General features: G+C 44.1%; 1 protein-coding gene across 6 annotated transcripts in view; it reads right to left on the bottom strand.

Moving 5' to 3' along the window:
* The window catches only part of PIGL (phosphatidylinositol glycan anchor biosynthesis class L), a 62,837-nt gene that overhangs the window by 13,148 nt on the left and 25,818 nt on the right, over nucleotides 1-23,871 (bottom strand). For all 6 annotated transcript variants that reach the window (XM_066979775.1, XM_066979774.1, XM_066979772.1 and 3 more), the window contains 2 exons: nucleotides 7,780-7,870; nucleotides 1,550-1,617 (listed from right to left, as the gene is read on the bottom strand). In XM_066979775.1, coding sequence (XP_066835876.1) covers nucleotides 1,550-1,617; nucleotides 7,780-7,870 — 159 coding nt within the window. The remainder of the gene's footprint in view (nucleotides 1-1,549; nucleotides 1,618-7,779; nucleotides 7,871-23,871) is intronic.

The following is a 23,871-nucleotide window of genomic DNA, read 5'->3' as shown; positions in this document are numbered from 1 at the left end:
CATCCCATCTGCCCAGGACAATATTCTGCTGTAGACTAAGGACTAATACAAAGATCTGAGCTCAAGGTGCTTGCAGATAATGAATACTTCCTAGTAACAAACTCTGAGACAAGAAAAAGGTTAATAGCCCAGTGCACACTCAGGAAACCTAAAGTACGAAGGTGGGAAAGTGATTTCTGCACAGCCACAAAGTGAGACAGCAGAAGAGCTGGGATCAAAATTGAGAGCTCTTCCTACACATTTTGTACACAGTTCAGCTGCTAGCTTGTTTTCCCTGTATCTCTTCAGGATGTAGGGGAACACCTCACAGTCTGTCCTCTATTCCTATTTGCTGGCTGTATGGCAACTGACTAGCAAACACTGAGGTCCAGGCAGCTGGAAGCTCTCTCCTCCCTCTGTGCCAACGGTGTGAGCATTGGCCATCAATCTTTGTCCTTCACTCACTCCACAAACAACATTGTGCTGGAAAGCATCTCCCTGCTTAACGCAAACAAACACACTGTTTGCTTTAACTTCACCTCCTTTCTTTCTGTTAGGATATTTCAGAAGTTGCTGGAAAAGGACGTGATCTCCTCTAACACTGAGTTCTAGGCATCAGATAGGATCAAAAACTCTCAGCATCTTCCCCGAGGAGCTCCGTGGGTCACATAAGGGTTATGTGGCACTGCCGCTTTCGTCAGGCAAGCGAGAAAGGCAAATGACTGTGATGTTGTAGAGCCAGAGTTATTTGAATCGCACAGATGATTCAGAAAACAAATGGGTGCTAAAAATACAAGATATACTTGCAAAGAGTTCTTCTCATACCTGGAAAAGGCAGGGGCAGCTCTGGGGGAGATCTCTCTAGGACACAATAAAGTCTGACTGAACAGACAGTTAAAATACAGTTGTCTTGCTAGGAAACATTTGGGTGATTTTAATACAAGAAACTTTAGTCTAGCATCCTTCCTACATCACAGCACAGAGACAGAGGCTCTCAGAATTTAAAGAATAAAGCGGTAAAACAATGAATTGACTTATGAGGAGCAGTAAATAGGAACTGCTCTAGTGAAAGCAATATCCTTGGCCCAAAGCGGTAAATGCAGATACCCAGCTGGGATGGCAACATCCTCTGGAACGATGGTGCAGACCTCTCCAAAATCCACCAACTAGCCCCAGCTCTGGCATCAGCTATTCACACACACTACTCAAACCAGAAATGCAAAGTGATCTGTTGCGTATTTTAGTGGAACTGCATCCACTAAGCAGTGCTAAGAATCAGAAGGTCCTGGTGCACTGGGACCAAGAACAGGAAGAGCAAAAGAGGCCCCAGGGAAAGGAAGACTAGCAAAGCACCAGCAGGTGGAATAATAAAGGATGTTGTGGGTCATTTACAACACTGTGGGACTTCCTCCAAATAGTATCATGTCCCATGGCCTAGAACTCAGGTGTAACAGCGAAGTTAATACTTCTGTTGGCTCTAGCTAGTCATTATCTGCTGACACACAAACACCCCGTTCACTTGCTGTAACACTACAGCGAGGCCTCCAACGAAACACGCAGAACACTGTACCTTAAAGCAGTGTAAAGAGAAATGTGGTTAGCATGACCACTCACTCCTCCCGCATCAAAGCTTACCACCTGCAAAACAAAACCACAGAAACAATAAACGTTTCGAAGAAGAAAGAGACAGCGCAGTAACCAGCTTCGACATCTAAAGCAGCACTGCCCCAGCCCATTGTCTCTAAAGAGTTGTTTTCGTGTTGCACAACAAGGCCTTGTGTGTGAACTCATGCTATAGAAACACAACTAAACAAGTAAGTGAAGACACTTTGGAACTAATGACTACCTAGTCTAAGAGCTTAAAGAACAGGAAAAGGAGAAGGATCATGTTCCCAGCGGCAGGATGCACTTGTTACTTATGGTCCCAAGGCTACTTTCAGAGTGATCTGATGCAAACTTGGTCTTGACCCAAGTGGTCCAGCTCCACAAATCACCCTCTCCTGGATCTGAGAACATACCAGAATGCCTGTGGATTGCAAGGTGAAGGCTATAGTTTGCTGTGTTGTGAGTCAGGACATATTGCTCTAACAACAGCAACACAATTATGTATTACTGTCCTGATTGTAACGAGGTTTCATCACAGGATAACATAGTGATAAAATAATCTGGTATGAGACAAAGCCTTTTTAAAGAATTGTCTGACTTCACTTTTTGTACAACCAAGTCAGGCTGTTAGCTGAATGAGAAGATCCTGTTGTTTTTTTGCTTCTCTGCAGGGAGAAATGGGAACTCCATAATGCAGAAGTAATGTGCGAATACAGCATTAACAAGTCACTGTCCAAAGCACAGAGTACCCTTGGCTCCCTGCCCTCAAACCTACCAATAACGTGTTAGGGGTGAAGCACCCACCCAAAGGGCTCACTCTGCCCAGTACTGTGAAGAGGGTATTTAAAAGCTCCTGCTCCCAACCTAGAAGACAAACTGGCAGCACAGAGTGTAGAGCAGACAGGGTATTTGTGGTGCTACTGGTACGCTTTCCAGATGGTGAACAGCCTAAAGTTAGGTTTTCACTGAGGGAGAGGCCAAGCAGCAGAGTTCTTCACAGCTCCTTTCCCTGTGACCAGGAAGAAATTATAACCTCCCTACATTTCAATCAATATTTGCTTCCTCGCCAGCTTGTTCTCTCTTCAGGGAAGGAAATGCTATTGCCTTGCTTAGTCACCACAGCTCCCTTCTCAAAATCTATTCTTTAAGCAGGGCCTGAAGTACTGGGTTAAAGATCAAGGAAGATCAAAAGCTACCCTGCCCGTCCTGCAACTTTCTACTCCACCCTCCAACAGGAGAGGCCCTCAAACACAGGAGATATTGTGTAAAGAGGGAGAGGAAACACAGAGGCAGTGATAAGAAACACTTCAAAAAACAAAAACTCCAGACAAACCTGCTTATAAACCCACCCACCCAGTACAGGTCCGCACTTAGACTTTCCACTTTGCTCAGTGGCTGTAGCAACGTTGCCACCAAACAGCAGGAAGTCAGGGGACCCAATGTGGTTTTGTTCAGGTACTAAGAAGCATTTCCTGGTCATCCCCTTTATAAGAAAAAATATGTCTTCTGCTTTGGCTGCTTTTTTTTTGTACCTCAGCATTACCTGAGAGGCTCTCTGCAGGGACTGCGTGGTCTGGCATGGTGCTCGGGCCTCCCTAGGATTATCAGCTTTCTGAGCAACTCATCTGGGAAAGATGTTATTGAATTCTGCACAGTTCAGGGAGCCAGCATAGCACCCTGTATTTTACAGATAAGAAAAAACATGCTTGAAGTCACTTCTACCTAGAGTGGCACTCTCCTAAGATGGCAATGTATTCATCTCACCGCCGGCAGAATAAATTCCGAAGCAGGTGATTAACAGTGTGAGTCTGCCCCGGGTTGGGCTTGCACTAAACCTTTTAACTTAACAGGGACAAAGAGAGGTTTTGTCTCTTCTGCCTGACCATTTCTGTCCATGTAACCTGTACAAATACAACATCTTTGAGATTACTACTCTGCTGTCAAATGTGGTTGAAATTGGCTAATGTGCTCTGAAGTCTTTTGAAACATGCACATGCACACACACATAAATACAATTGCAATACTCTTGTTTCCTTGGGAAACCAAGCTAAAAACTCAAGGCAAGCCAAAGTACACATTTTCTCTTCTATGGGGAACATGAGAGAACAAACCAAAGACCAAGATAAGAGACTGCAGTGAGCAGATGAAATAAGCTGAACATTGTTTTGACAAAACTGGTTCAGGCCAACTTTTGGGTTAGGAAACTTTGTGTTGGGAGCATGAAGCTGGGTTAGTAAATATTCTTGACATGGAAATTATCTGTTTAGAAACACCTTTGGAGGTTTTCCTTCTCCACATCTGTTTTGAAATAAGAGCTGCTGTTCTTAGTGCTGCTCCAGTTATGTAACATCTGAACCAATTAAAGGGATCGCATGAAGTTAATTTTCAAATGATGTTGTCTAATTTACTGTTAGGACATTTGCAACTGAATAGCCTCCCTCCTCAGGTATACAAATCTGTGCGCACAATTACCTGCACACTGACCTGGCCACAGTGGCATTCACTTTACCTGCAAAGAGGTCATCTCTGAAACACTGGCCCTTGCCCTTAGATCCTTCAGGCTGACTCTGACCGAGTCGTGATGTCCCACCTATCCAGTGTGGAGCTTCTAGGTCTGTGGTCTAATGAGGCACTGATTCTGCAGCATCCCTGTGGTACTCCTGACTTAAAGCAGGCAGCAATCACATGGAAATATATTCCTCTGGCTTCAGGGATTAATTTCATTGATAACAAATCTGAATTTCTTTCTCACATGCTAAAGATATTTTCACATGGGAGCATTTGCTTCTTCCACATGGTGCAGCTAGCTGGTGTGCTTGCTTTGAACACTTAACCTGAACCAGGCTGCTGAGGAAATCAAGCAAACAATCAGGGCAGGATGAAAAAACCTGAACATCTTGAAACTGTCTGGGTTAAAAACAGGCTTAGCCAGTTCTGGGAGCAAAAGGCTAGGATAGGAAATACACTTGATGTGGAAATTATTGCTCAATGAAATCTTCAGGGCAAGAGGGAGTTCCCTCCCCACACCTGTTCTGAAATGGGAGCTGCTGCCGTTGGTGTTGCTGGGTTTTCTTCTGGGTGACCTTGGTATTCAGGAAATAGAGCTTTCACTAGTGGAAACTAGAGCAGCAGCCAACACAAACAGGTCCACAAATCCCTTCCGGAGGGGGGAGAGCACAGAGGAAATTACTCAATTGCTAGCAGAAGAGAAAACTCCTGAGAGGTCTGTAGTCCATGATCCCTCCACATACCATGTGTATTGGAGAAGAAAAGCACTCAAAGCTGTGGGTCTCCCTCACTCTTTCTGGCATCATCTAGCGCTTCAAACAGAGAACACATCTGCTCAAGTACACTGGTGGGGATAGAAATGTCTTTCCTTTTCAAAAAGGCCATCTCATAAAATGCTACAGCAAGAAACTCCATTTCTAATAGCTTTTCTCTGAACATCATGTCGTAGTCCCAATTTACACTGCAAAGGCCAGTGACATTCAAGCTCCCTCTGATCCTTGATTGTGAAGGTGTTTTTTTTGAGTTGTTTCTTATTGCTACTAAACTAGAGAAGCTAAAGATTAAAAAGAATGGACAATTGGATGACAGAAAAAAAAAATCAAACACTATCAACAATCTAACGTCCATTGCGTTTGAACAGCAAGAGTCAAACTCATGTATCAGCTTTAGAACAAAAGGTCGTGGGGGTCTCCCACTCACATATCCCAAAGCGCAATTCAGGGGACTGCAGCATAGGTGAAGAAGGGAGGAAAGGGGATACCAAAGTCTGTCCCAGCTTTGCTGCCTTCACTAGGCAAACTTCACATGCTACACCTCATATCCGCTGTTCTGTAAAAGTGCTGAAAACTGTGCATAAACATCAAACATTCAAATGCTCCTGAATTTTAGGGCAGTGTGGAGTCCAAGATCAAAAGCATCAGAGCTGAACTCACCCTCTAAGACACAAGCTCTTATCTGAACACAATTTGTAGAAAAGCTTGGCTTTCTTGACTGATTTGGAGCTGACCAAAGACAATGGGACTCTTCCACAAGCAGTTGAATGGATGATGTTTCCCTCAATCCATAGCGGCCTACATCTTACAAGAACGTGGTATTGCTGAATGCTGGTCTTGGCACTGCATCTGCTCCAAACACAGTCTGAATGTTACCTCCTAATCTAAGCTCTGCTATCACCAAACATGAGATCCTGAAGAGCAGAATTTCATAGTCCAGAGGCTGCCTGGGGCCCGCACTGCACTACATAACTTGTTTTTTACACACCAAATACTTTCTAATATGGACTGAGACGCACTATCCTTGGCTGCCTCTCCCAGCAACACTGGGTTTTGCTTAGAAATACTGCAGGCAGGAAATAATTTCCAAAGTCTGTAAATTAGTTTTGGCATTGAGTACACCACCTGTTAATTTCTATGTCTGCACTATTTAATATACAGCTTGGATGAAATATGTCCCTGTAGCTCTCAAAAAGATTGAGTTACCCTTGGACTTCCAGGGCAATTGAGGAAATGAGTAACTATGCAATGGAACAAAAATATGCATAGCATGGTGTAACTCCATGCCTTGCAATCTTTCCTTTCGGACACGTTGGAATTGCAGCCTGCTTCTCCACTGCCAGATGACACACGTGTTCTGTAAATAAGAGATATCATTGTCTATGGTAAGACTACAGGGAGAACTGGGGAAAGTTGTCCCATTGGGATAACTAAGACAATATGTATCTTCCAATCATGTTAGCTCCACTGTTAGCTTGCTGGGTTTGAAGCCCTGTTAACTTACATTTTGACAAGGCTCTGTTAATGTTTTAAGTTAATTCTACCAATGTCAACATTAGTGAAAAATAGACTCAGTTTACCCTTTAAGACAAGGCCGTTGTCTCAGAACAGCAGAGATGCTCAAAGACCGGCAAACAGCAAGTTCTGAAGTTTGAAAATGCTGAATGTCGGACAAAGGCAATTAGGTGCTTGCTTTCCATTGCTGGCAGACTAGGTCTGTTCCTTCCTGAAAGGTATTACAGCAGACATCTGAGACCTGCGTGATTAGCTGTGACACTTAAAATAATGCAAGTTTACAGAGTGCTTCATTACCATCACTCCCATGAAGATGCTTCAGGGGCCACTGATGCTGCTGACGTGTTTTGCTACAGTAATTTGTCCTCACTGTTGCTCAGGGAACTGCTGAGGGGAGTGCAATGGGCCCTGCCACAGTGCTCCTCATTACTAAAGCTACACCCTCCACCAGCAGCACAGCAGGGTGAGCACTAGTGGTTGTGCGTATTTCTTGCTTTGAAACCCCCACACCGGATTTTTCAGCTCATGCTATGTAAGTACCAGACTCCTGCCTCCCCCAGCACAAACAGTTTGAGTTTAATTTCCTCTGAGGCAAAGATCTAACCCTCTCTAACCATCTAGAGAAAGTTTAAGTGTTTTCAGACTTTCTGCTGGGATTCTGGTGCACTTGTCCTAGTGCCCAGGAGAGTCACAAACATGCAATACAAATCCTCTTGTGTTAGGAGCTTTCAGATCAGATTAAAACTTTTCTATTCCACTGGATCAAAAGGCACAAAAGGACTCCAGGAAAACTGGATTTTTCTCTGTGCACAGCAATGTATTTCATGGAAAATTAAACATAGAATCAATACATAATCAGACGCATGTTGCTGTTTTTCGTTCATATGGGGCTTTCATGCTACAGGAGATGTGGCTTCTTGTTTTGTACATTGCTGCAAGGCTTTCAGGGTTTTGTGATTTTGCTGCTAATCAGTGTGTGACAGTGACATGCATGATCACAGCAAGGTTCAACAGAAAAGAACGGAGCGCAACTTTTTCCGTACCTTTTTCCCATTCTGTGGAAAAAACTCTATTCCTAGGAACTGTGGTTCAATACCCTTCAATCCTGACCGACATGCCTGCTAAACTAGCCCTCTAATACATGACTGCCAATGCACTTCAAATCTAAGCTTAAACCTAAGCCTAAATCCCAGACAGATCTTCTTCATGATCAAAAGCTAGCAACAGTGGCAAAATACTGCTTTAAAATGTTGAAAACATTTGAGGAGTTACTAAAGCAAAGAAGCAAAACCTTAACTTCGAAGATTTCAAAGAAAGCTTTCAGAGTGAAGGGAAAGCCTAGAACACTAGCTCAAAAGTACCGTCGAAACCGCCCATGCGGTAGGGAATTTCACATTACCAGGTTGATGTTATTGTCTTCTATATGTTTCAGCACAAAGGCAGCGAGGAGCTGTGTGTCCCATTCAACAGAAGGATTATCTGGAAGATCCCTAAAAAATAAGAAGAAAATTAGTCACTTAACTCCTGAGAACTTTATAAAGACTATGCCAGAAAAGAGAGATCCTCTTATCAGAGACTGAAATCAAGAAAAATTTATTTACCATATAAAACCACCAAACCTTACGTAAGAGTCTTACAAGCTTGTATACTGGGGGAGTTGGAAGCGAAACAACAGAGAACAACCTTCTCGTAGAAGCTCTCTCTCGTACCATTATGGTAGACTTTCTGACTGCTTTACTTCAAGCAACACCTATTTTGTTCAATAATTCTTGTTCTCTGTTCATTCCTGTCAAATGTCTCTCTCTATACACAAAGAAATAACTACTAGATCTTTATTTAAAAGCCCTTTCAAAACTCATTTTCCCCAAAGACTTTCCAATTGTAATCTGCTGGTGAATTACATATGAAAAGTAACAATCAAAGTGCTACTCATTTGTACAGGAATAATCCATTAACCTCAACCAAAGGACAACATAGCTGTAATTACATTGCATGGATTTGATAGTAGTTCTTCATCCAATTTCTTAATCTTTGCATACCAACTCATCTGTGACCGAACACTCTGCCTGGGTATTTCAGATTGCAAGCTCCTAGGGGCAGGGACCATGAGCCAAATGCAAAATAACACCAGGAAGCCAACAGAATTATTCCGTATTTACACAACTGAGAGCTGAATTTGACCCCCCCAGTAATTATGTATGAATGATGCCAAGAAAATACTGCTTGCCAAGTTAGGTTATTAGTAACAACAGCATAACGTGCAGCTGCTAAACACCAATGATGACATGTTAAACTGACTGGTCTTTTTCTCAGACCTTTTCCGTCCTCTGATAGTCTGATAATTGCTGTGAGGTGGTTTAGCAAAAATGACTACACAGCCTTCTCACACAGACACACCGGGTTGGACTCTGAAGTGATCCAGCTGTTTGCTGCAGCGAGCAGCAGCGTCACTTCCCAACGCTCTTAGTGCCTTGCTGACTCCCCAGATAGCAAGAACTTTTAACATCTGCAACAAAACAACAGGAAAATGTCTCCTTGGCACATTCCAAAATAAAGCTCAGCCTGGGTTTTCACAAGAGGTCTTCTGGCCACAGATTTTCCCCCTGTTGTTAATAGTAGTTGTAGTAAAAGGAGGAGCCTAAAATACAAACTGGCCATTAGGATATTAACCACTGTATTACATACCCATGTTCAGCATGGGCCAAAATAATGTGCTGTTAGAAACCTCTGCAACAAGAGACAGCGTTTCTACAGTAATAACATTATACCATTCTAGTTATGGTCCCAGTAGTGACATTACCAGCAACAGAAATTTTTCTTGTTGTTTGCCATTCCCTCTTGTGCAGACAGCATCCTCGTCTGATGTATACAAGGCGTTGATTTTCATCACAGGAAAGGTTCTTTGGTACATCTAGTGGCTGTCTTATCAGGTTAACAAATCTGCATCTAATCTGCTCGAGACAAAAACTTTCACATCTCGTGTTTGAAGATGAAGTGGCCCTGAAGGTATTACAAGTCCCACCATGTCACAGCAAGCTTTAAACAGAGCACATTTTAAAAATGTGCTTCAACTAAAATACCCCAAGTAACGTGCACACTGAGCAGAGCCTAAGTGCAAGTCTAAAAGCGCTCCAGTTACTTGAATGGTACCTTTGAGGTTGTGTGAAGGCTTAATCAGATAATATTAAAGTGGTAAATTAGTCTAAAAGGGATTCTCCACTGGCCACTTACAATGCAAATACCATTGCCCATTTTGGACAGTGGATATACGGAGCTGTGGAAGAAGCGAAGAGTCTCATTAAAGCAGGAGTGGTGTTCCAACAGCAAGAGGTCAGAAAAAAAACAGGGCTTGGAATTTATGATGTCCAGGAGGCTCTTGGTGTCAGAGCCACTGCACTCAGCTTTATTGGGCTGTCTCCAAAAAGGCTGTCGGGTAGTGGAGCAGGTTTTAACTAGTTTAGACAGATAAAGATCATCCTCCTTCAATGGAAATGAACAGCTGGAGGCAAGGGTTTAGAATCCCTGGAAACAAAACAATCTGAAGGCATGAGCAAATTAACTCCGTGAACACCAAACTGATTAAGCAGGAGTATTCTGCAAAGAAAAATCTACTTCTACCCACTTTCTGCTGCTCACTCACTCCCAGTAAGGAAAATATTTTTTTTCCTTGCATTGTACAATTTGTCGAGCACCAAAGACAGAGTAGCCGATCCTGCCAAACCAGACACACATGTACATAAGCATATTTATAACTCATTAATAGCTACGATGGCCCACTGATGTATTCTTAGCTCATTCTGCAAACATGAAAAGTGGCACGCAGGTTAAATGACATGCCCAAAGTCACCCAGAGAAGTCACGAGCGGAGCAGCCAATACATCAATCTCACTCCTCCAAGATTTTTATTTTTATTTATTTTTATTTTCTGTAAGAGTTTGCAGAATACTTTGTGAAGTCAAAAATTTAGGCGTTACCATGATAGTAGGGACCCCACAGAAAGCAAGAGACCAATGGCTTCCTGCCTGTGCTCTGGAGATCAATAATGGAGCCCAGCTAAGGACAAAAAGGTGACAAAGACAACCAAGTTCACATACACCGTATGGCAATGCACACAGATGTTCTTACAGGAGGTCTCTGCATGCTCTGGGAACTTTGTAGGTGCATACAAAGTTTGAAAACTGTTGTACTTCACAACTCACCTATTCAGCAGAAATATTTTTTCCTAATATTCTGAATCAGTGCTCGCCAAACCCGAGAAGTCCACTCGTTTCCTGAACTATTCAAATAAGTTGCATCCGTAATGCATATACTTTCAGGACTTAGTATCAGAAACATTCAGCATTTCAATGGTTAATTCCACAGTCTGCCTTTCTGGCTAAGGCAGATAATGCTTCAGAGCTGAAGGTCGAAGGGCTGAGATAAAGGACTACAAAGGAGTGAAAACTAGCACATTCCCTGGAGCAGACTGGAGCTTGTCCCAGGAGACAGCATTCCCCACGCTCTCCCTCCCCGTCCTCTGCCCCAGAGAGCTCCTTGTTGCTGCTGTCAGTCACCGAGACAGACCGAGATATAAATCCTGCATGGGAAGGCCTCCCAGGTCACGCTGCTGGGGGTGCTGGTGGGAAGGGTACAGAGGTTTGGTCACTTGGCTTCACTTCCACCAAACGCTTATGGCCTGGGAGCGATGTTTATGGGATTCCACATGAGTGACAGTGAATGCAGGTGGCTGCTTGGATCCAGCCTGTGTTGACCTGGGAAAAATAGGGAGATGCATGGAAGAGGCAAAAATATTTTTAATGATTTCATTAGGTTTCTCTCCAGAAATGTTGCATTTTTCCAGCTGTTTTCAGTGGAAGGCATGTTGTGCACAGCACAGGGAACTGACAGCTTTGCCAAGGGATCTACAGACTATAGGGAGAGAGAAATGGAGAATTATGAAGCTGCAGCTTCTGCAGCATGGAGTAGTGTCTGTCTCTGCTCACTGACTTCAGCAGACCCAGTCACAGGAAACATTGTGCTTCTGAAAACAAGAATACTCTAGCTTTCCATTGATCCACCCTAGGTAACACCACCATGCGGTTCTCACCGTGCGGTGAGAACCCCACGGGACCCCCTGGTTTCCTCCCTCTCACCTCCTGTCTCTCCTCCTTGCCAAGCTCAGCAGGCAGAGCAGATGCTGGTATCTGCAGTTCCCCTCCCCAGGGTCTGCATAGGAAGAACACCACAGTGGGGAGCCACAGCAAATCCTATCAGCAAGTTAAACCAAAATTCAACCTTGTGCAGATCTTGCCCAGCAGTCTTACAGCTGGCTGAATGAAAGAAACGTAAAAAATCGTTGCTTGATGCCAGCTCCTCTCCAGGCCTCCTCCCCTTGCCTGCTGGGGAGCGTAGCTCATTTTCTGCCTCAGCCTTGGCCATTAAAACACTGCGCATGTTGCCAGTGATGCTGCCCCTGCCAGTAGCCCAGACGATTCGTCGGGTCATCTTTCTAGGAATGTTTAGGCTGAAGACAGCTAGATTCCTGTCATTGGGAAGGCTTCTTTTGGCCAAGACAGAGATTTAAAAACCTTCACAGAGATACATTGCCAAGTGACAACTTTCTTACATGATATACTGCTCACTCCCTGTCCAATTTTCCACTGCTTATCTTCCACAGGTCTTCTAGCAACAGTCAGTGCATTTATACAATCTTCTTTCAAAGCCTTCCACGGAATTTATTCTGCTCATGAACTAAGCTCTCATGACTACCCTAAAGGTTAAGTGAAACGAGCAGTCTACGTGAAGTCCATGTGCCTTGACACAGAGCGAATGGGCTGTCCTATACGGGACACTTACAGTCAGAGATCTGTCCGTCCTGCAACACGTTGAATCGGGCAACCTTCAGGCCCCTGGGTGCACTCGGAAGCTGTGTGGGCGACGTTTACCCTGGTGGGGACTGGCAAGCACCATCTCTGCCTTGACATGAAACCTTTGTAGGTTACAACTCTATAAGGTTCCTTCTAGGTGGCACCTAGTTCTACATTAATACATTATGAAACACCACAGCAGATCTTTCAAGGTACTAACAAGATTTTCTATTCCGCTACACACTGAAAGGGTCAAGATGAAAGAGCTTTCCTATTTCTTATCCCCTTTTTATCCTGCAGCATGACCTTAATCAATCCAAGGCTGGGGACCAGGAAACACTTTTTGCATAATTTCTCCTTAGCCCTCCTCTCCCCACTGAACGATTTTACATTAAACCAGCACAAAGGTCGGGAGATGGATGGCGGATTACATAGGAAACAGGTGAAGTGCTGTGCAATAGGTTCCCAGCTGAGAACAATGACCGCAATGTGTTTGCTGGAACAAAGGATGCCCTTTGTATAAAGTTAACTGTATAAAATGAACATCTGGGCAATTGAAACTGGATCAAAAAGCAAAAGATCCCACAGAACAAAATGACGTGAGTGCACAATTAGTGAAAAAGCCATGTGATGACTAGAGGCAGTCAGTGACCTTTATATCATAGCATCAAAGTAATTGAAAAAAACGAGTAAACAGAAATTATTTCATGCTCCCTAAAGTAGAGCAGAGAACTTTTATTTTTGAGATTATGCTAAGATATGTTAAGACACACTAGCCCTAGGTCTTGAAGCAGAGCCTCTAAATCCCTCCTTCAATAACTATTTATAAATTTCTCTTCTGACAATGGACAGTTACAGACAGGAGGGAGGCACTGCTGTTAGGCTGCATGTACATCTTGGATACAAATGAAACAATCCCACTTAGACAAACGAGCAGCATCTCACACCATTGTGCTGAACAGAGGAAAGATGCTGTGTGCCTGTTGGAATGTAACCATCTACAATTTAGGAGAGGGAATAAAGCGGGGTGCTAATTGTCAAATGATCAAATTAAAGCCACCTAAGACAGAGAAGCCCATGGTGCAGTTTTTACACTGGCAGCTTCCTCCCTTTCCCCATAGTAAGGAAACCCAAATTATTCTGAGATTTGTCTTTTAAGAATGGAAGTAAGAATCTCAAGTTTTTGTGTAGGTAGAGGACAAAGGACGTGGAAAAATGTCACTGACTACAACATTTAGAAATTCAATGCATTTTGAATATTTCAGAAAAGCAAAAAAAAAAAGCAGAACAGACATATTCCTTTTCTCCCATTCTTAACTTCTGTAATGTATAATTTTGGGCCTACTTTACTCAAATTTCAAAGGTAAGTTAAGTAAGTTTAGATGCCTACAAGACAAGTAAGTGCTGACCTCACTAATGTGGCCATAGCAGGCAAAAGTCATGCATAAAGGGAAAGCAGACAACGAGAGCACTTCATTCAGCTTCCTCGGGCGTGCAGGCAAGCAGTACGCGCTTCTCCACTGAGCTACGTAAAAACACAGTGCAGCTCCGTCGGACGGTGCTCCACGTCCCTCCGGACCTCCCCAGAAGTAACAGGTAATTAGGGCTCTAGGGAACGAACTTTTTGACGTGGGCACGATCACATGTTTGTTTGAGAAATAACCATAGAACCATATCACAGAATATTCCAAGTTAGAGGGGACCCCAAGGATCACGGAGTCCTACCCCTGGCTCCACATGAGACAACCCAAAAATCAGACCCCATGTCTACTTCTTGAATCCCGGCAGGCTCGGTGCCGTGACCTCTGCCCTAGGGAGCATGTGGCAGTGCCCGACCACCCTTCTTCACCCAGTAAAGAACCTTTTCCCAGCCTGAACCTGTCCTGTCGCAGCTCCATGCCGCTCCCTCAGGTCCTACTGCTGGTCACCAGAGAGAAGAGACCAGCGCCTGCCTCTCCGATCCCCCTTGTGAGGAAAATAAGCATCCTTTGGGTTTAAATTCCAAGGAATTATTACAGAACACAGGACCGCTTGTTTGCAAGACCCATCCAAATGTCCCTGTACTCATTTATTTTTGTAATGAATTATTGATGATTTCTCAGCAGAGTTTAATGTCTATTCACAGAGATGACACAATTGCTTATCATAATTTGAAATCTGGTATTCATTTGACGTCTGTGCCTCAGTGCCCTGTTGATAAATTACAGCACAAAGCTCTGTAGGAACAAGTTCATATTCAGTGTCTTTAAACAAAAACAATTGATGGTACCTTTCAAGAACAGAAATGCATAGAAACTACAGTGGCTAAAGCTAGTTTAAAAAAGTAACTTTTAAAACCCCATTTACAGGTGCCATCAGGCCCAGCTGTGTAAGGCAGGAAACAAAACTCAGCGCAACTAAACCTGAGCTGATCACTGATTTAGTCGCAGCTTTCCTATCTTCTACTTGTCACGCCTGTGAAATAGAAATAATTATTTGTTCAAACCTATGTAAAGCAATTTGAGGTCCTTCGAAGAAAAGTGTTATGGCCCACAACATACGAAAGTCCGCAAAAAGCTCCAAAATGTAGAGCACAGTGAACAGCTCTGCCCCTGTGGCGCAGAGGAACTCTGCAACAAGGGTAATGTCTTCTGGAGCAGTCAGCACTTCCTTAGGGGCTGGCGCCAAACAGAGAACGAACTCTCAAATCAGATGTCATCACAAATCACTTTGCTCTCAGCTGCAAATACCAGGAATACTCCCTGGAACATATCCTTTCTAGCAGAAACACAGCAATATTTAAAGTTTAAAATACCCCAGACACTCCAGTGGACGTAATAAAGCTGAGACATCTGGGCCAAGTGTTATCCCAACAATGGAGACCCTGCTCGCCAAGGCACGTGGCGGGGATTTGGGTGTGTCACCTGCTGGGCGCCTTGCTCTGGTCATGTAGTAGCAAGGTGTCACCACGCAGCGCTGCAGCTAAGGAACAGATTCCCAGCATACATCTCCGACTCCTTGTTAGATCCTCGGTCTCACCCAGCAAATCTCATCTCTGGCTCTTGAGAGAGCCACCAACACTGCGCTGCAAACATGCGGCAAGAGGAGAAACATGACTTGGGAGTCTCGTGCAAGTGTCGCACTCGGGTGTGACACTGATGTTATAACTGTGCTGCTGGAATGTGCTCAGGGACTGTGTGGTCATCGCTACTGATCGATCAACTGCCCATGGCAATGAGCACCACATACCTCGGTGTCATGCACAGCTTTGAATTCAGCTGCCAGTGAAAGGAGAGGCCTCTAGTTCAGCTGCTTCAATCCACGCTGAGAAGCCCCAGCTTCAATTTAAGCAGAAATCTGCAGGGGATGTTTTGCAAGAACCATGCAGTGCCACGGCGTGTGTCAGGAACCCTGGTGAGACTGGTAGTAACAAAACAATCAAGTTTTTTAAGTTTCAAGTTTTTTTTTTAAGTCCCTAATGAAAACTCAATTATGGAAAAATAGAGCAGGTCCTCTCCCATACCTTTCACCCTCAAGCTGGGTGCTGTTTTCAGCTACGTTCCCAACTTTCTTTCGAGTATGAGTTGCATTCATTTTGCACACCCACTACATGCCATGCCAAGGCCATTTACAGCCCTTTTTCCCTGACAGCCGTGATGTGACCAGAATATACTGTGTGCACCTGGACTGAGTGGGGCCCAGAGGTGCCACACCACTGGCCTGTTTTCAGCCACGCACCATTTAACATGTTTCTGCAGCACCGCAGACTCACCAGCAGCGACTCGCCAAGTGCTGGGCAAGAAGCCTCCCTTTCAGTTCATAGAAGCTGGACTTCTGCGTGATCTGTTGCGGGCCATTATAGAGTTCACTGAAAATATCTGTCAGAAGCCAAACTTAGTAGTCTCGGGAGGTTTGGGGCTGCCATGCTGAATTATGAGTCAGCACTTCTTCCTCTGGCCCACTGAAATGTGGTTTGGGCAGCAGACAATAGCGCAGTGTGAAATCAAACCAAACCCATTTACATCTCAGAGAGGTACACAGGAAAGTAGACCACTGAAGTTCCTAGCTAGTTCACAAAAAAGTGCCAGGAAAACAAGAAGTCTCCAGCATTTTTGTGTCTGGTGCTAAAGTGCATTTCTGGCATTTGTCCCAAGTGGCTGACAAATAACATCTATCAGCGTTATCTGGCAATCTCATCTGCAGCCTTCCAATAAAAGAAACATCTTCAGACACTCAATTATCTGGCATGCTGGAGCACAACTGCTGGGCAAAGGCATACCCGAAACAGCACTTCAGTTCTACGCCTTCCTATGGCCAAGATGACGCGTGATGGAAACACTGAGTGGAGAGCTTGAGCAGCATGCATGGACTACAGCAGTTGGTAGCCTTTGGCAATTTTGCTGCACATTCCCACAACAATCTGCTCTTGTCTGTGTCAGCTCCCAGACGGGGGATAAACTGATCTGAAACCAAAAAATGATGGACTTGCCTCATCAATACCTAGCTCTTGGACCCAATTGTTGACTACTTCAGCATGTCTGTGCTACTCTGGTATTTCTGACAGTAATGGGGAAGAACATGGACCGCATCTCTCCAAAATCACCAACTGTACTGTAAGAAATGAGCATCGTAAGGCCTAGATGGAGTGATCAGGCAGCTCCCGGAACAGCTCACAGCAGTGCTCACTTCCTCATTATTAATACTGGCTTCACCATAGTGCCTAGGAATTAATCTGGGGCCTGACAGTCTAAGCTGTCCCGAGTGAGAACAAAAAGCCAGGCAACCCTACAATTAAAACTTATGTTTTAAATTTGAAATACAAATCACCAACAAAATTAGGACTCTGAGGAGCAGACCACAGGACTTCACTCTTCCCTTACTCATTTCTTTTGTTTTGCAAAATGCTTTGAAAGAAGAACAGAGCAGCATGGCACAGCTTGGGACATAGCACATTAATCCATGCACAGAGAAGCTGTCTCCCACCACCAAGAATTGTCTTCCCCAGTTCTGGCACCACTGGTTCAAGGACAGATGCCCAGTTTCAGAAGGCAGGGCAGGAGGGCTCACTCTCCTGGCAGAGATGCAGGAAGCGGATAGGTGGAACGGGAAGGCAGTGTGTTCTCCCTAGCTAGGATTTTACTACAGTACTGGCACTTGAAGTTCCCAACACACATCGTAACGTGCCCAGCAGAAAGGGTACAAACCCATGGGCAAGGAACAGAAAGTCTCTCACAACAGCCAGCAAAATCCTTCAGAGGCAAATGACTGAAATACCACAACCTGTACGTGCCACTTCATGGTAACAACAATAGCCAATCTTGGAATAATAAATACATCATACTGTACAGGAAAGAACCGCAGTTCCGATCCTGCCCCAGGTAAGTCATACAGAATGTTGCTGCTGACTTAATGACGTGAGCCAGAGCCCCAAAGAGAAGAAAAGGCAGAAGTATAACTGCCTCTACCAAAGATACGGGCCTTGGTCAACTTCATGTAACACGCAAATGCTGTCAAAAACCTTCGGAAAAAGCCTGTAGCCAAGTCAATCCCTCAGCCATTTCAATTAATCATCTAGGAAAAGAAAGTGCAGAATAGTCACTTTGTGGACATTTATTTCTCATGCCAAAACTCACGTAAATGCAGATGCAACTTCAGCAGAGATCTCAACAGGATGATGGCCTAATTCCAAACGCAGCTTCCCATGTCACATTTCAGCTTCCCAGTACCAATTCCATCCAAAGAGAGGTTTCCCAAATCCCCAAACTCCCACAACAACCATCTCCTGCAATCCATTTGACCTAAGTAATGAGAAAGGAGCACTATTTCTTGAAAGCACGGCTTAGCCACCCTTTATAACGCCGAGGTTCTGATGCCCTGAGCTCTCTAGCTAGGTGCCAATTTTGTTATAATCATCAAATCACTTCCTTTTATAAGACAACTTGTATCTAGAAGTTAAACATCTCTCTCAACTGCGAGCTTGATCCCACAAACTTTACTGACATGCAAAGTTTCTACTCATGCAAACGATCCTCTGCAGGCACTGTCTTGCCAGCCCCATTCATGTGAATGCCCCAATTAAACGATTACATGAGCAAGCTCCAGGCCAGGTCCCGCTCATTCCCTGGAGCCGGTGAATAGCTGCGCTGCCTTCCACAGCAGCCCAGCCAGAAACTATGCTTGGAACTTGATTTGCAACAGCTAAGTGGGACTCAGCAACAATGCACAAAACGAGTACAACGCGACGACCTTTATCGGGTGGCCTTCCTCTCCTCCTCGCTCGGATTTAATGCGAGCGTTATGCAATGGCTTTGCTATAGCAACAGCTCCGGCGATCGGCAGTAACCCCGGTGCTGCCCAGCGCTGCCGCAGGGCCGTGATGCAGCTGCTGAACTTTGGCCCACTAGCGAGCCTCCCACTCGCCTGGCACCGCGCTCCGGCCTGTTTACACTGCTCACATGATGGGAGGCTCCTGGCAGCCTTCTGCAGCCAGCAGGATTTCTAGGACCAGGCCAAGATTGCCAAAGGCTTGAAACGATTAACTCTTGCGAGCAGGGGCTGCACGCTCCAGCTGCTGCCTGCGAAGGGCCCGGGAGAAAGGAAGCGGCGCAGCGGGAGGGGAGCTTCCCTCTGCCAACACCGCTGGATGCTGAGCGCGATGAAGACACTCAGCGAGGGGAGGAGGGTGGTAAGGAAATCAATAAGCTTTAGAGAAAGAACAGGATCTTTTTTTCTTAATGAGCAGCAGATGAGCGAGGATAATGAACTGGAGCTGGGAACTTAATACCCTCGTCGAGCACCGCATGCTGCGAATTGCACGTACCTGGGTCGCACGGGGGGGGGGCATGAAACTACCGGTGCCCAACTGTGATCCTGCAGCCTCTGAGCCCTGGCCTCTGCAGCGCTGCACATACCGGGGGGCACAGGGAGTACCTGGGAGGCAGGGAGGCTGTGCTCTACAAATGCCTGTAAAATGGTTGTTAGAACCTTACAGCACAATCCCGTACCAAAAGGCTGCAGATGACCAGCCTGCAGCCATGCCGCCACTGCATGAACAGGAGCACTGACACTTTACCACTTCAGCAGCATTTCTTTCCGCACAGTAAGAACTCATTAACTAACCCCCCTAGAAGTCTGGCATGGTGAAGTAAGCACATAATAACCTCCACATTTTATAATGAACAAATAAAGAGCTCAGGTAGCTCTCCCTTGAGAGCCTGAGGCAAGAGAACAGAGTCTGGAATGGAGCATGTGAGTCCCGGAGCACACGGCCGCAGCCCAGAGCTGCAACACCCACACTCACTCCAGGAATACACTCGCCTGCCTGGGGCAAATAATTCATTTTTCAACAGGCCTCTCATAGGTGCTCTGCAGAACCTCAGGTATTCCTGGGCACTTGGATTGCACAGAAAATTCCTTAACGGCCACATGTTGACAGCTGCAAATTATCCACCAACATCACAGGAGCTGCTTAGAAGAACCCTTCAAAACCTGCCAGTGGTCAAAGTGTTGACCTCTGTCTGCATCACCTAACTGTGCTCTGGACTGCACTGAGAACACAGCGCTGGATGACTACTTCTGTCAATATCCTTGGCCACTTTTTCTTACGTACTTGTTAGTTAGGAGTAGTATACATAACCTCTTGTATGCAGTATTTTAGGGCATTTCTCCAATAAAATCTTGTTCCCGGTAGAAGGTTGTGTGCATTTCTCTTCTTCGCTATGATGACAAGTTCATTATAGCAAGACTGGACTCTGCAAAATCAGCACTATAAAGAACTCCCTTTGACAGCTAGATGTTCATCCACGGTTATATCTACATCTAAATATAACTGGTTCATAAAAACTGAGGAAGGGAAATCTGTTAGGTCTGGCTAAAAATCAAAAGCACTGCAAAACTTTGAATCTTATACTGCGAGTCGGTGACTCAGTCTCATCTTTGCAGCATGAGGATCATTGCAACAAACTTCTCTGCCCCTTACTGGTATGGCTGGCTGAATTTGCTGCTTTTCATGGATGAGCTCTGCATGTAGCACTCCCATTCAACCCTCAATCTATTAGCACAAATTCTGCAAACCCTTCACCTCTCTTCCCCACAGATCAAACCTCCGCCTGCCAATGTTTTATCTTGCAGTATTATACAATCTTTTCCAAGACAAATGATAAACCAGCCTTGGCAGCCCTTCATGTGGCTACTTTTGAGAATAAGAGAAATGCTGAATCTTTAGCTTGTGAAACAGAAATACAGGAAGAAAATATTTATAACGATGCTACTGTTTAAATGAGAGACCATAATTTATTACAGATGTGACCCTTCCTTCTAGTACGAAGGTCTAATCTTGCTGATGCCGTGTAATGACATGAACTCGAATGGACTTAATGAAGAATACATCCAACTTAAATTGTGAATTGCCCCCTTCTATTTCCTGCCATTTTGTACTCCAAAACGAGCATGCTTTGCTCCTTTCAAACATCATTTGCCAGACATTTCAGTGCTCAGAAGACCTAAAAACTGACTTACAGGAAAACATTCATCTGAAAACAGACTAAATACTTAATACTTTTAGCAAAACTCAGTTAAATATTAACAATTAAAGAAGAGAAAATGGCACATAACTCAGCCAAGATTTGTTAAGCTTACAGTGACAAAAAATATAAGAAATGTGCATGGAGGGGAGGCTATGTAACCAGCTGAATGATTGCAACAGAAATATTAATTGCAGAGAACCTGACTGCAACACTGAAATGAGAGAGTATTGAAACTACTCCATAAGGAGCATGGCAGGCAGAATGAGATAGTTAATATGTGACTTGTTAAAGGGGGGCATGACTTGGCATGGAACTGTAATCAAACTGTTTTCATTTAATGGTTCAGTTGGTACAGAAGGATCAGATAACAAAATCTTCAGCCCGAATCCAAACCCCATTTCAGCTTTTAAAAATCTATTTCAGTTTCCTGCACTGCAGTCACAAATATATTTTTCTTCCTTCTAATCAAATCTGATTAAAGAAGCTACAGCAGGAAAAATACTCAAAGATGTCCAGCAAACAATAATTTCTCACGTTCCTGATATGTTGTGCAATAAAACTAAGGTTGTGTATCTTAAAACACCATCACAAATTTGCAAAATTTCATATGCATTACGTATGTGGCAAACAAAAACATACACTTCCTATTTGCAACAAGTTCTGTTTTCTTCTTTTAAAAAAGCTGGTGTTGCATCAGCAAAACAGCCACGTTTTTCCTACAAAACAAATTGTGCAAATGCTCAAAATTGGCTTTAATATCTCCCCCAAGAACAACAGCAATACTCCATGAGCAAACTAGTAAATCCCACCCCACTACTCTGACATACTGAGCATCTCTTATACAGTTTTATTCATAATAATGAAAACACCTATATGTTTTCTAACAATTTATCAGCACTACTTACCTCCTCACAGACTATCTTGTTCTATTCATAGCTGTGTTATGTTGGGAATTCTGGATTGCTGGCACTCTTTGGTGGTGGGTTGGGTTCTTTTAAACAAAATTCCTATTTGGTGGTGGGGTTATGTTAAACATACTCCCAACCTAGCAACTGTCCCTTTAAGGAACTTATTTTTTTTATTAGTCTGCTCTAATCTGAAGTACCGCGCCCACCAATTTCTATTTCAAGCTTACACTAGAACAGAAAAACTTCTTAATTTCATGTATACTGATTGAACTAAGGCCAAAGGGAATAAAGCCATTTAGCTTTCACATGAACTCAAAAGAAGAAAGGCCTCCTTGGCAATATAATTACAGAGCACAGATCTTCTAAGAGGAAATGAACGACAGGGATTTATATGATTAGACTTTATTTTTCCCCTTTTTTATGATGGCTAGGGCTCTCCTTCGCTCACCCCTTCCAGTCTAACAGCATACAATAAGGAAACTCTTACCAGGCAGGAACTGGGACTGTTACAGAGAGACGTTTCATTGGGTTGGAACACTTGGTTCCCTAGAGAAGGGTAAGCCCTCCTCATGTTGCCACACAAACGCTGGCAACGCTCAGGCCTGTGGCTGGCAATGCTCAAGGGCGGTGACCAGTTTACTGAGCTGTGCTGGCAACGCTGTGGTTGACCTGGGTGAGACTAACCCCCATCGGGCTGACTAAAGCATCCTAAGCAGAAGGAAACCATTGCAACAAACGGCAGAGCTAATTAAAGTGGGTTCCTCCACTAAAAGGCCTTTTATCAAACTTCCGCGTCTCACGTTTACAATCTTGGGCCTACCTAAGCATTCAGCCAAGTAACTTATCAACATTTCCTGTGTACTACGTGCCACTGATCTGTACATCTTTATTACCTGCAGGCTCCCTAGGGCTTCCGCAAAAAGCAGTCAGGTGATAAACACCTACTTTCGCTGTGTCACAACCCCAGGATCTCCGCTGATGGCCTGTTAGTTACAAGGTACAATGTGAAGTGCATGTTTTACCTGTTAAGTTAAAGTGGGTTTAAACCTGCTAACTTTATAAGGCCGTCCTTATATATACAATAATGCAGCTGTAGAGATCATTGGAGACACTAAACATAATGGCTCCCTGAGCTGATCTCAAGGGAGCTGGATAAAGGGCTTTTTTGCAAGAACCTGGACAGCAGAACCTGCTTCTGTTTGGCTTTTAAGCCTGCCTTGTTCTCCTAGGAGAACCAGCAGGACAGCGCTCTGCAAGGGATTGGTATCGTATGCCTGGCCATTGGCCCTAAACAGTGCTGCTTGTCCTTGTAATAATTACACGGAATGCTCAATGGAGATGTTTTATAAATTGAAATAAATAGTATCAAGGCTTGAGTTAACTGCACGGTCACACAGCATGAATAAAACACTCCGATGGATACTCTTGGCAAGTATTCAACAGGGATTTGGTCACTGCTATTGCTATGCAAACTGCATTTTGAATGGCGCACCAGCAGTTTAAAAATCTCATTTCCGTCTACTGTTATTACAAGTAACTCCTAAGACTCCTCAAATAGAAAGAGCCCATGCATTATGTATTTCTGTCACACAGCACAAAGGAAGAAAAAGAAACATTTCAGAAAATAGACACGTTCTGCTGTAAAGCCATAACACTGGATAGGGCTCTACGGGACAAGGTGCTACATAAAAATTACTCAACACATTTTTAAAAGTTAACTTCAAATCATCTGAATTTTGTTTATGCAATTTTCTAGCACCAGACTATCCCTCATTTTGCATGCTGCATGATGAATTTTGATATAGCAAATGCCTGGACCTCTATTTGGCTTTACAATTTATATATCCTTTAGAGGATTTCACAAAATTATGACAAAATTTCGAAACATGGTCATTTCCCTTGTCATCCCAAACAGACAAAGGTTGTTTCAGTTCACTGCTAAGGCACTGAAGCATGTACAGATCTCAGCTGATTACAGAGAGCCTGTAACGCCCCGAGGCAGGAGAGACTGTCAACACAGCTGTCCTTGTGTACTAAGGGAAATGTCCTGCTGGGCAACCTCTGAATCAGAATGGCAAAAGCATCTTCTGAAATGGATTAGGGACAAGGGCAAAGACTGTAAATGGGCCAGGCAGAAAAAAAAATATTATATGGAGTTTCTATTGAGTTGTTAGAAAGTACCTTGACCCTGGTACTGTTTTGCCAGTCTAAGTACTCTTAAGTATTTTATTTT

The sequence above is a fragment of the Anser cygnoides genome, chromosome 18 (genome assembly GCF_040182565.1).
Source record: "Anser cygnoides isolate HZ-2024a breed goose chromosome 18, Taihu_goose_T2T_genome, whole genome shotgun sequence".
Classification (NCBI taxonomy): Eukaryota; Metazoa; Chordata; class Aves; order Anseriformes; family Anatidae; genus Anser; species Anser cygnoides.
This window is presented reverse-complemented; position numbering and strand designations above follow the sequence as displayed.